Raw genomic sequence first — 13,165 nt, forward strand, 5'->3', positions numbered from 1 at the left:
TCTCCAAATTAAATTGACTTTGTTACCTGAACTGTCACAATGATTTTCAAATGTTGAATTGATGCCACAAAGTAGATTATCTAACACTTCGTAATGCATGCCATGTCTTTTACCCCCCTAATTGATTATATGATTCAGTTCTGTTCTATTTGACAGTTTGTGCCTTTGGCATATTGGTAAAAAGATAGACACATTCTGATTCTAATAATTTTCCCAATCTGGTATGTATCTGAGATTGGGAAAAGCTGCTTGTTATCTTTTTTCTGCTTTATTTCCAGTTATTTCCTTTGTATAACATTAATAACCTGCTAAAAAAAAAAAAACCCTCTCTCTCTCTCTCTCTTTCTCTCCCCCCCTCTCTCTCTTCCTCTCTCTCTCTCTCTCTCTCTCTCACACACACACACACACACACACACACACACACACAAAAACCCACATACACACACACACCCCTTCCAAAAACCTCTTGAGCATCCTTTAGGCCATTATTTTTATAAGGCCTACCTAGTCTTTCCATCTAGCCCAGGGCTGTCAATCTCGCAGCCCACAGGCCAGATGCATCACGTGCTGGCCACTCTCATGCCCAGTTAACAAAGGGGGGAAAGGTCATGATATGTCACATGATGCTGCCATGACAACACAAGTTTGACATCCCTGATCTAGCCCATAGGTTCTGAAGCAAGAATCTGGGACACCACACAAAACTCTCACTTTTTAAAGTGTCACCTTTTCTGTTCACTTACAAAAGAAAGAAAACATCTTTTTCTCTATGAAGGATATCAGGATCCCATTTCTTCAGAGTCTGGGAGTAGAAGCAATCTGGGAGTAGAAGCAATCTTTAAACAGAGGAAGGGCTATTGACCAGTATACACATATTGGTCCCTTGGCATACATCACCTTAATAAGATGCTAATCTATGGCAATAAAATTTATGACCAGATTTTTAGAAAATAAACCAACCTTGAATTATCCATCCGTATGCCACTGGCAAACTTCCAGTGTAATATACACTAGAAGTAATCTGGCACCTGAGAAATATTGCCAAATATTTTTCTTCCTGTTGTAGCACAACTACACTATACCACCAAATTAAACTGGTGCAACAATTATTTTTTCATCTACTAGGGAACTGCAGCTTTTCCAAAAATGTTTGGTTCCTCTAGTTAATTTTCCTCTCATTCATGACAGACTGCCATTTGAAATACTTATACTCACTAAACCAGTTCAAACATGAAACAATACAAGATATATCTACCTTTGCGACTTGAATAACTTTGATAAAGAGGAAATATTTCAACTAGCAGCAAGGGTCTCTACAGTATCACTATCTTGCACATGTCTTTTCAGACCTGTCTGAACTGTGTTCAACAATTGGATTATTTTAGTATTTCAGGCTTTTTTTTTCCGTCTAGCTTTTCTGTCAGTTAGAACTTGATAAGAACATGCTTTATTCTAGTCTGTCTCTTGTTCACCCCGCCCAGACTCCTTGCTACTTCTTTGTGGCGTTTTCCTCATTGGTTTTCACCTCAATTCAATTCATGTCAAGCTCCCTTTCTTTCACTTTGTCTACTACCAGTACTGTTCTGCATTCAGAGCAGGAATTCTGTATGACTTTTTTAAAAGTATCAAGCTAAACATGTCTTCCCTCTGCAAATGAATCTTTCAGTATATTCCTTTTAAAAAAATCTGAGCACTGAGGCAAAAACTGAAAAACTACAAACCAGCATCTATGGATCACAGAAGTGGTAGTGGGCTTTCTGTACAAGAAGCCTTATAGGGTTGATATATTGTTTTCACTGGAATACAGCCATCTTTATGAAAAGAACAGGAAAATAGAATTCCCAAAGCTCTCACAGAAACTTGGTTTGAAAAGTTCTTCAGTGAACCTTGAATTAATTTACCTAGGATTTTTTTTTTTTTGCATTTGTCATACAAAAGGCCAGAAATATATAACTCTAAGAAGCAACCACCACTTAGTAAATGTCATGTATTACAACTTCACAGAGATTTATTGAACTTTTCTGAGTGGAATCCAAACCCAGGAAATGAGTGATTGATTTTACACTGCTTTCCATATGTGATAAATACAAATGCTGTTGCTACCATTAGCAGAGCTAGAGATTTCAGGGAGGTGAAATAATTTTAGACAGCTCTGTCTTATTTGGGAAGGAGCACACTTTTGTTGTGGAGATGAATAGTACATTGTAAATGGTTTTTAAAATATAATTAATATCTGGAATGAACACTGTGCAACACTTGACTTGTAGCTTTATAGAACTTTTCTTCCTAGCAACAAAGGCATGATTAAAGGAGGTGTTGATGATCAAAAGTTTCAAGATTTTACAGTATCACAATCCAAACCCTTGGATTTGTACATGCATGTAATATTGAAGCACGTACAAAATAATTAGGCTTTAAATCATGACCATTTTGCAGATTTTGATTCCTTCTGCAGACACCACTATTTAACAAAACATATTATTCTTGAGAGATTATAAACTCATGGTTCGTAATTTCCTTGCTGGTGTTTTGAGCTTACTGGATTGCTGGAGGTTGCTCCTAACTTGAAACAGTCCAATGGGAAGAGATTCCCAAGAATGTCTTCCATTGAGATTTAACTAAAGCAAGGACAGCCAGGAAGAAAACAGGATTTTGGAGACATATTGACCTCACCCCTTTCCTAAGAGGTCTATAGGGGGCGTGCATAAGCACACCAACATGCCTACCGTCCCTGTCCTATTGTTTTTTATTTTTTTATTTTTCTTATATGTATTCATAACTATGTTTTTACTTATACCTATTAACTTGTAAGCAATTGACAAAAATAAATAAATAAATAAATTTAAAATAAAATAAAATAAAATAAATAGCTATATAGTGAAAGACTGCCTATCTCTAGGCATCTCCTTTCTTTCTTTCTTTCTTTCTTTCTTTCTTTCTTTCTTTCTTTCTTTCTTTCTTTCTTTCTCTTTCTCTCTCTCTCTCTTTCTTTCTTATTTCTTCTTTTATCTATCTATCTATCTATTTATCATCTATTTATATCTTCTATGCTACTGATCTAGCCAAGGAACTCGGCTTACAGTCATATGATTAAAACGTGATACAAAATGTTAGACAATAAATTAAAACCATACATTTAAAATTCAATTCACCAAAATGGAAGTGCTTGAACCTCAGATTCCACTGAAGAGAATTTCTCTGCAATTTTTTTCTCCTTTGAATTAAGTTTCAAAAGCAAATTCTCATTCATGAAACAGAATGGTAGCTAATAGGAAAAAAATGCAGATTTTTTTTCTAAATGTCGGTATTAGGTATGTACTCAATTGACCAATATTTCCCTATAAGATCTTTTTTAAAGAAGCCCAAGGCAACCAAGGTCAAGATAAATGGAATCCAATATGGTCATGTCAGTGCAAATCCCAATCAGAATATATCTGGACTTTTCTATCTACTGTCATGAATTATTATCTGAGTCCTGTATTTCAGTCTTTTCTATTCTTTTAATTCACCCATTACATTTTATAAGAATGGAGAAATCATGAGGAATATACATACCTAATAAATTAAGCCTGGAATGAAAGTCAAAGGCATTGACTCCTTGGTCAATATGGAAAGCTGTCATTGTTAGGCAAGGACTTAATTTTTCCCTCCAGGCTAGCACCAAGGTCTTTGTGCTACTGGTAGTAACAGACAAGAATGCATCTAAAGACGAGCTGTACAAAACTGAAATAAGACAGAGATGACATTATAATTAAGTTATGCCAAAGCCACAATTGTTACCTTGAGCTGAGTCAGTTGTGGTGGCTCAGCTATTGCTGGTTTACTTAATATTGGATGCTTGAGACATTAGGATATTTTTAACTGTTAGATGAATTCTTTCATAAATCCATGCCATTCATTTCCATATTCATATGTAGATTTCTGTAAGAAGCCTTGTACACTTTGTAATATCTTGTATGCAGATATATATTTAGGTTGAGACGTTGGGGGCGAGAGCATGGCTATATGTATGAATGTGTTTATGCAGGTGTGTGTGTATTTCAATTTCCATGGCAGCTCACTTATACATAACTCTATCAAAAATATATAAATGCAATAAAAGCATTTCTAAAAGCATTTGTACATATTTCTATAAGCATTTTATTTTAAAATGTGCATTTAAAGCACATGTTGCTCTGAATTAAAAACAATATTACAGCACTCAGAAAAGCAGCCGGTTATTTTCCCAAGTATACAGTACTATAGTCAAAGAGCTAAAATCAAGGAAACATTTTAGAAAATTAGTTACTGATGTAGGCGGGTTGGATCTTTGTAAACAACATGAAATTTAAAAGGTAGGTGGATGCTACCCTAAAAAATTATTCCCTGCTTGAAAGGCAGTGCTTTTGTACCACTTTTGATGACCTAAGTATATCTGTCAGTTCTGGATTCTTTTCTCACAAACATATTGCTTTTTATCAGACTAGTGGAGAACTTTATGTCACCTTCTTGAATAAACTCTTCTATTGTTATTTCTTTTTCCTTGAATGGGCAGCTTTGTTTCTTGAATAAGAACTCCAAATTATATCTTTCTTGGTTAATATACACTAAAGGCTCTAACTGAATAACATATTTAATTTGATTCCTGAATTAACCTATCTTCCCAATTTGTGAAACAAATTAAATAATGCTCTAATGAAACAGGTTGTCAACTCTCAAAACGACTCTAGCTGAAACCATATTTTCCGTGCTTCATTTCTTGGTTGCCATACTTATGTGGGTGTGGGGGGAAACTTATGGAATGTACAATGTTTTCCTTCAATGTGCCAGACATAACAATGATAAGGGTCTTGAGAACCAAGCCCAGATCAACATGCCCTAGCAATGGCAGGAGGGAGTGCTGAAAAGTTCGTCACTGGCTTGGTTGTCTAATATGACCTGAGACACCAGGGGATTGGACAATATCTATTCTTTAATTATACCAAAAATTTGGGAATTATTCAGTGTTGGTTTCACATTTGATAGTGCCGATATGATGTACCCAATAAACAGGATTTTTGAGGAAGCCAAGGCCTCAGAGTCTTGAATTGGTTAGGAGCGTTACTTGGAACCATGACACAGGTTGCGATTAGGTTATACATCAAGTAACAACAACAAAAAATTAAACGTAGCCATTAGTCAAGCCTACTATATTGTCTGAATGTAGGTTTAAAGGTAAAGGTTCCCCTCACACATACGTGCTAATCATTTCCAGCTCTAGGGTGCAGTGCTCATCTCCGTTACAAAGCCGAAGAGCCAGTGCTGTCCAAAGATGTCTCCATGGTCATGTGGCCAGCATGACTAACCACTGAGGGTGCATGGAATGCTGTTACTTTCCCACAAAAGTGATCCCCAATTTTCTACTTGCATTTTTACATGCTTTCGAACTGCTAGGTTGGCAGAAGCTGGGACAAGTAATGGGAGCTTACTCTGTTACGCGGTGCTAGGGATTTGAATTGCTGAACTGCTGACCTTTCTGATTGACAAAATTAGAGTCTTAGCCAATGAGCCACCGTGTGCCCTGAATGTAGGTTAGTAGGTCTTTAACTACACCCATGATGAGATAACCCAGCTATAGACTATCAAGTTGTTTTCTATTTTGTTCTGGGATCCATATGTCTCAATAGGATGGAAACAGTTTTTACTTCAACCGCTGAAAAATTCTATTGGCAAAATGAAGAACTTATAAAAATTGTAAATATTTGTAACAACTAATACAACTTTATATTGTATATAGCAATAGCACTTAGACTTATATACTACTTCACAGTGCTTTACAGCCTTCTGTAAGTGGTTTACAGAGTCAGCATATTGCCCTAACAACCTGGGTCCTCATTTTACCATCCTTGGAAGGATAGAAGGCTTGAGCTGCTCAGAATTGAACTCCTGGAATGAGCAATGAGTTAGCCCTGCAGTACTGCCTTTTAACCACTGTGCCACCACAGTTCTATATGCTCATATCTAGTATGGATGCTAATATTTAGTATGGATCTCTGAGTGCTCTCCTTCTCCATCTAAAATCTGGCCATGTAAAGACATGGCTCCATTCTTTTCCCTCCCTATGTTTATTTTCTAATGAAATGAAACTTACTAGGTACAAATTGTTCTTTTTTCCAGAGCTGTGAGCCTTTCCAGAAATCTTGGCATAACTTTTTTGAGAATGGTAGGGTGAAGATGTTTGTGTTGAACTTAATTCCTGGACATTGCATTCATGTAGTTTTCTAGCCATTATGAGTTTGTTTACCATCACTTATTTCTGGGATTTTATTGTTTATGTTTAATTTTTCAAACAGATCAACAGCCCTGCTTAACCTCCAAGATCAACAAAGATCAGCTAGATGCTGCCACCTGGTGTGACTTAATGAAGATCCATGACTGGCTTCATGCCAGCTATTATTTGAACATGAAGGCTATAAAGCAGAGATGTAAGAACCCTGCTTTCTGATAAATTAGGTTTACTGTATATTCTAAATATTAGAAAAGTGGTTACTACAGCAGAAAAGCAGCAACTGCCAATTACAAGCACACTTGTATAAACATGCATGGAGTTAGCCAGTCTTTTATTTCTCTCATCTCTTCCCAGGAACAAAACTTCCATTTCCTTTTCATGCCAGTATGTCCTAATAGTCTAAGGATTGATCATCTCTCCGTTTGAGAGATGATTGATATCCGTGCATTGCTCTTATAATGGACCTATCTGGTCTCAGGCCATCTGTGCCCTCACAGGACCCATATAGGTCTTCACATTCAATGCATAATTTATCAGACTTTTAACATTCTAATTCTAATTCAGATTTTTAAAATGTTTCATAGGAAGTCTACAAAAGGGAAGTTAAAAACAGTTTTTAAGTAATCCTGTGATGAATCTAGCTTCTGCCCCCACTTGAGTCAATGAAAGATATGTCAGGAACAGCCAGATAAAATCTTCATAAACATGAATCCTAGACAAACTTTGCTTACAAATTAGCCTGTTGGTGAATGAAAAGTACAGCCATCCTTCTGAATGATAAGATTAGTAACCTATTTGAAATGAATTTCCTCAACTCCTTAGATATCCCTCGGAGTTTTGAGATTTAAAAAGTGTTCCATGTTTTTTTCCCTAACATTTGTCATTTCCCCTCTGGAATTAAAAAAAAAGTAAGAAACCAGATGTTCAAAATTGTGCCTTTATTCCCAAAACATTTACATATTTTGGCAGCTGTCTGGTATCTCTGCCAGGGTATAAGTCAATGTAGCTCATCCTGGAATATCTAACACGTAAGCATTTGTTTCAGGGAGCCCTCATGAATTTCAGCAACCTGGGAAATGTCTAGTTGGTATGTTCATATATTGCATTTTTATGTGCTCATGTGCAAACAATTGAAGACCATCCTTAAAAAACCTACTGGGTAAGAAAGGTTCCAAATAAATCTCTGAAATTTAAAGTTGTTATGTCTCTGCAAGAATGAAACATTAAAATAAACACATTTTCTATCAGAAGATGTAAATATTTGGGAAATAGATTTGTCATATGCTTCTGAAATGTTTGCTTGGCAATTTATGTGGTGAAATACAATTTCTTTAAAAAAAATTAAGGGCATACTTTAGCAATACAGGAGGCCTTGGGGACTTTTATGAGAATAAAACATATGTTATGAGCCAACTAATCTTTACAATTCTACTTGTTGCTGACTAAATTAAGCTGTAAATCAACCTTCTTGGAAGATGTCTGACTAGGAAAGGTAATGTCAGAGCAATTTTTGCATCAAGAGTATGCATGATAAATTAAAATGCTCTGCTGCCTGAAGAAAAGAAGATATTAAACAGCAGAAAACTAAGTATGTTCTTAGAGAATGATGAAATCAGAATTAAAATAGATATGAAGGTTATTAATTTAACTAGTTTGGGTGGAGAAAAAGCACAACTAGGGAATTCATAAGACACAAATATTTACCTCCAGCAATGGAGACTTCTTACTTGTAATAGCTAGCATATAAAATAAGTTATTTTTTAAAAAAATAATTCTTAAAAATCCCTGCAACCTTTAAAACTTTCTTGAAAAAGATCTGGATCATAGATGGAAAAGGACACAGGCACTTATCCTCCCAATTTTCTTGATAACCCATCCTGTTGTGGGTAAAATGTCCACTTTCAATGGGAGCAAAAGTGATTAGATATAGATGAAACCACAGATGGTATTCAGAAGGTTCTGACCAGTTCTGGAGAACCGGTAGTGGAAATTTTGAGTAGTTTGGAGAACCGGCAAATACCACCTCTGATTGGAGATTTTACAATGTCCTTCCCCTGCCATGCCCACCAAGCCACGCCCACAGAACTGGTAGTAAAAATATTTGAATCCCACCACTGGATAAAACCAAGGACATTGGCATGCATAAACTTTAGTGATCACTGGACTCCTCACTTAAGAACTGCAGAAAAGCCCCAAACAAGTCAAGGTTACAGATGTTATATGTTTGAATTGCTACATTACTTTTCCATTGTGATGGGACTACAATTCTCAGAATGCAAATGGAACCTCCACTTTTGATCCTTTAAAATATTTAAGAGTAGAATAAGGTGGCTAGATTGCAACCTGGAGATCTGTCACTGAAATATTTGATGCCACATGAATCCAGGTGGTTGTTATGTGGTTTTTTCCCCCACTTCTCTGCTTATTCTAACACCTGGAATGAGAATCTGAGTATGCCATAACAGGCAGGTAAGGGGAGTGAATAATAGGACAGAGCAGAACAGATGCTGTGGTTGTCTTTTCTTAAACCGTACTATGGGATTTAAAAGATCCAACAGATGTCTCCAGGTTGCAACTTGACAACTTAACGTTGAAATGAAAGTTTGAAATTTTGTATTAATGGGGACACTTTTATGGCAGAAAGGGGAATGATTCCTCTCTGTGGACTAGACATTTATTAATTATTCAGATCTGAATAATTTATGTCATTTATGGAAATGCTTTATTGTTTTAGAATTTAAAGAGCCTCCTCATAATATGAAGCATTTCAGTGACCATTGTTATCATCTCTAAGTTTGCTTTAAAAGTGAGCAAATGCTGGAGTTAAGAAGAGAAAGAAAGAAAGAAAGAAAGAAAGAAAGAAAGAAAGAAAGAAAGAAAGAAAGAAAGAAAGAAAGAAAGAAAGAAAGAAAGAAAGAAAGAAAGAAAGAAAGAAAGAGAATATAAGACTGCTGGAAAAAAGTCAAGTTTGATGGTACATGATATTTTAATAAATGCTTCATTCTGGTAATTATCTGTTGGCATCCTCCTTTTCTCTAACTTTAAATTATTTTCACCTTTGACTTGAAATTCTGAAGGATGTGGAGACAACTGTTAACTGATGAATAGGGCAAAAAGTTTTAAATGCCTATAAAAAGCATGTCCTTCATAGCACTCCACCTCAGAGAAAACAATTGTTAAATTTTCCCTCTGCTTCCCAAATCTGTCACCTTTCCTCTGCCCTCAAAAGGCATCATACAAAAGGGCAGGACTTGAACTACAATTCTATCAACTTCTGTCAACTTCTGTATGTTGATCTGCCCTGTGGAGATGGAAGTCCCAGGTTTAAGTAAAAGGCCAACACCTCTTTATCCAGGCAAAACTGAAATGTCGATTTGTCCTTCATTTCTGGGAATTTTCTTACAGCCTTCCATTTATGACCTTCCTGAAGCATTTTCTGAAAAAGTAAATCTCAGCTTAAAAGTAAACCTAGCTGCTTGCAAACTTTATGGAGATTCATAAGCTTTGCAAAATCATATGGAATTACTGCTTAGCTGGGAGGTATCAGAACGTCCCAAGGTTGTAAGCTAGTTTTGAAAGTGAAAACCTTACCCTCTAAGGTAAGATCCTCCCCACCTTCCGATTCTTCTGAAGACCTGGCTGTTTGGGGGCAATTCTATATTGCAGGTAGCTGCTAGATTAATGCCAGTAGTAGATTCCACCTCCCCTCTCCCTTGCTCTCTGTTCTCCACCCATCCATCTTTTTGTTTAGCATATTGATATTTTTATTCTCACTGTGTTCCTTTGTCATTATTTATTTATTCTTTTATAATTTTACTTCTGTTCTGTTTATACACCTTTCATTTTTCCTTTTTTATTACTGTAAGCCACCTAGAGTAGCCCTATGATGAGACAGGCAGCAAACAAATTTAACAAATAAATAAAATATATGTGAAGGCAATGACAAATCACTTCTGCACCGTAACCCAGGAAACTGCACTGATGGATAAATTGTCCTTGACTTGAGGACATGGCTTATATTTAATAGAGCTTAGGAGACATAGATACATTTGTCATTTAAAAGTAGGATTTCATCATTTCAATATTCTTTCTAACATCACAATATATGCCAAAGGTAATACACAAGATTAAAAAAAGATATTATTTTATTACTCTTCAAATATGTACCTTGCTTAATCCATTCTTTATTATGGATTTTGTGTCTTAAGGTATGGCAGCATTTGTGATATCCAGAAACCAACTCCTGCCAATTAATTGTCACTGTCACATTTTCATCTTCAAAAGAACTGGAAGGCCGTTCAAATAATGAAATTAGGGCTGCATTGAAGACAATTGCTTGCACCTATACAAGAAGAATTGATTCAATTTTTTTAACTATTTCTAAACATTTCAAGACAACCAACCAATGTCACACAAATACCTCTCTTTTGTTATAAATTCATAATTTGTAGGCATTTAAATTTCATGGGCACAATTATGACTATTTTATTGTTAGAGTAGTTGTTATTATTGAAAGTTCAAAAAAATATTTAGAAAAGTACAATGGGAATAACTCAGATCTGTATATCTTGGCAAGGTGTCTACTTTAACAAGAGCCTGAATATGGAAGGAAAGTTGACCCAATTTAATCAAAGAATGTAAGCAAATACTTGCGAAACTCAAATTAATTTTGTCCAGCTCAAGAGCAGGAGTAATGAGAAACAATTGAGTTCAGTGGGCATTTGGTTTGGAAGAGAAGAAATACTAAATAATAAAATTGTGAAGGAACTATTTCAAAATATGCAAGGAATCCACAAGAGGTGTCATCCAATCTCTGCTTAAAAATCTCTAAGAAAAGGAAGTCCGTACTATAGCTAAAATGAGTTGCATGTAAACATACTTCAGTTCAGTTTCTGGTTTCTTCAGGTAGGACTAGATGGAGTATAGATCTAGAGTACTCTAAAGAGACCCGGGGAGGTATTGTGGTATATGATTTAAAATGTTGAACTATGGCTGACCCAATCCAAGTTCAAATCCATGTACAACCATGGAAATCACTGAGCCCATATCATGAGATCACCTCAAATCTTCAGTCAGATTGACCAAGTTTGGTTAGCTTCATATCTCCCAAACCAGGGGTGTCAAATTTGATTTCATTGAGGGCCTCATCAGGGTTGTGTTTGACCTCGGGGGTGGAGGCAGGGTAAGTTGGGCCAGATTGACATCACTCATGTGAGGGGCACCTGTGGCTCGAGCGCTCTGCCAACAAAAACAGACTCCCAAGCTCCATTTTCAGTCAGAATAGCTCCTGTAGCTCTCTGCCAGTAAAAACAGAGCCTCCTCAAGCTCTGTTTTTGCTGACAGAGGGCTGCAGGAGGCCATCCCTGCTGAAAATGGAGCTCAGAAGGGTCTCATTGCAGCCCTTCTGAGTTCGGTTTTCACTGGCAGAGGCACCATGGGCCAGACCTTTGCAGTTTCCAGGGCAGCCCCACAGGCCAGATCTAAGCATCCCATGAGCTGGATCCAGCCCATAGGCCTTGAGTTTGATACCCTTATTCCAGACAATCTTGTTTCCAGCCTTCTCTTAGGTCAAACCTGAAAGGAACTTTCTCTGGATTGTACAATGAAACTGTTAGCACTGAATGTGTGGCATCACAAGATTACATTGCACCATAATTCTAGATCTTGTGCCATACTTGCCTGTCCACAGACATCTCCCAGGGTCAGAATAGCTTCGTTTCCATCATGAGGGTTATACCAGTAGTGCATGCATGTCACTGTTCCCTCAAATCCTTGAAGCCTGTATTGGCACGAGAACCCTTTTTTGAAATTTAACTCTGCAAAATGGATCTCTTTGTTTGTAAATGCAACAGCTACCTAAAGGTGAGAGAAGGAGTGGGGACAGAAAAAGGAGAAAAAAGAATATTCCTTGAAAAACCACCATTCTTGGATCACCAATCAGTTATTTTTATTATTATAATTCACCGTCTCCTAAAAAATTGTGCTCCATTTTCAAAAGTTCATCAACCTACCTTTTTAGTATTTGGTAATGCAACCAGAGAGGTCACCCAGAGGTCTTTGGGTTTCACAGCTTCTGTCGTGATTTGCACTGTCTTTTGTAACTTTAAACTTTCTCCCCAGAGGCCAAGCAATCCATTTCTGCTCACAGTCAAGTATTTGCCGGGGTGTTTAAAACATATCACATGCTGAATAACATCTTTATGTATTGTTGGGAGAAAACGGAGATCTTTCCATTGGGGAATGACTGACATCTTTGTTCGTTCATCTCTTTCATATAGCTCAAGAAGCACAAAGGAAGTCAATTTATCCCAATCAATAAGGCCATTCCGGATCAAATCTATCTTATCAAAAAGCTCACCATATTCCTCCTTAGTGCCTTGCTTAATCGTTGCAGACATGATATTGACAAATGATTCTCGAGTCATCAGACCCCCGTTTCCACTGGATTCTGAAGACTTGTAAGAAGAACAGAGTAAGAAACAGAATTTAAAGTTTGCTACATTTGCTGAAACATTAGTAACTTGGCAATTTTTTTATTGGACAACTCTCATAAGTCTTCATTGAAAGCCACCATGTGTTTATAGGGACATCAAGCAATAAGAAAATTGTATATGAACATACTCCAATCTGGAGCAGCTTCAGGGACTGGCACAAGTACATAAGACGATACTGTTGACCACTGTAGCTGATCTTACTGTTATTCTGATAAAGATGTTGAGAGAAAGATATTGGAGCAATACTTTATTTAGGCATTTATTTTAAAAACTTATATGGTTGGCCATCTTCTGTACCATAATTCTGGGTTGTGCACAACTTGATTGCTTCTGAAACTAGCTTATTATTTCAAGTTCAGTACCAAATGTTTTCCTGGAGGCAGTGTTGAAAAATGGTTATTGCCCAGTCAATTGGTGTATGTAT

General features: G+C 36.6%; 1 protein-coding gene across 1 annotated transcript in view; it reads right to left on the bottom strand.

Annotated features, from left to right (window-relative positions):
* Nucleotides 1-13,165, bottom strand: part of WDR49 (WD repeat domain 49) — a 137,101-nt gene that overhangs the window by 107,614 nt on the left and 16,322 nt on the right. The window contains exons 3-6 of the mRNA XM_087933396.1: nucleotides 12,255-12,702; nucleotides 11,927-12,099; nucleotides 10,415-10,589; nucleotides 3,556-3,723 (exon numbers count right to left, since the gene is read on the bottom strand). Of these exons, the coding sequence (XP_087789522.1) occupies nucleotides 3,556-3,723; nucleotides 10,415-10,589; nucleotides 11,927-12,099; nucleotides 12,255-12,702 (964 nt within the window). The remainder of the gene's footprint in view (nucleotides 1-3,555; nucleotides 3,724-10,414; nucleotides 10,590-11,926; nucleotides 12,100-12,254; nucleotides 12,703-13,165) is intronic.

The sequence above is a fragment of the Pseudonaja textilis genome, chromosome 4 (assembly GCF_049901715.1).
Source record: "Pseudonaja textilis isolate UNSWEBS1 chromosome 4, rPseTex1.2, whole genome shotgun sequence".
Taxonomy (NCBI): domain Eukaryota; kingdom Metazoa; phylum Chordata; class Lepidosauria; order Squamata; family Elapidae; genus Pseudonaja; species Pseudonaja textilis.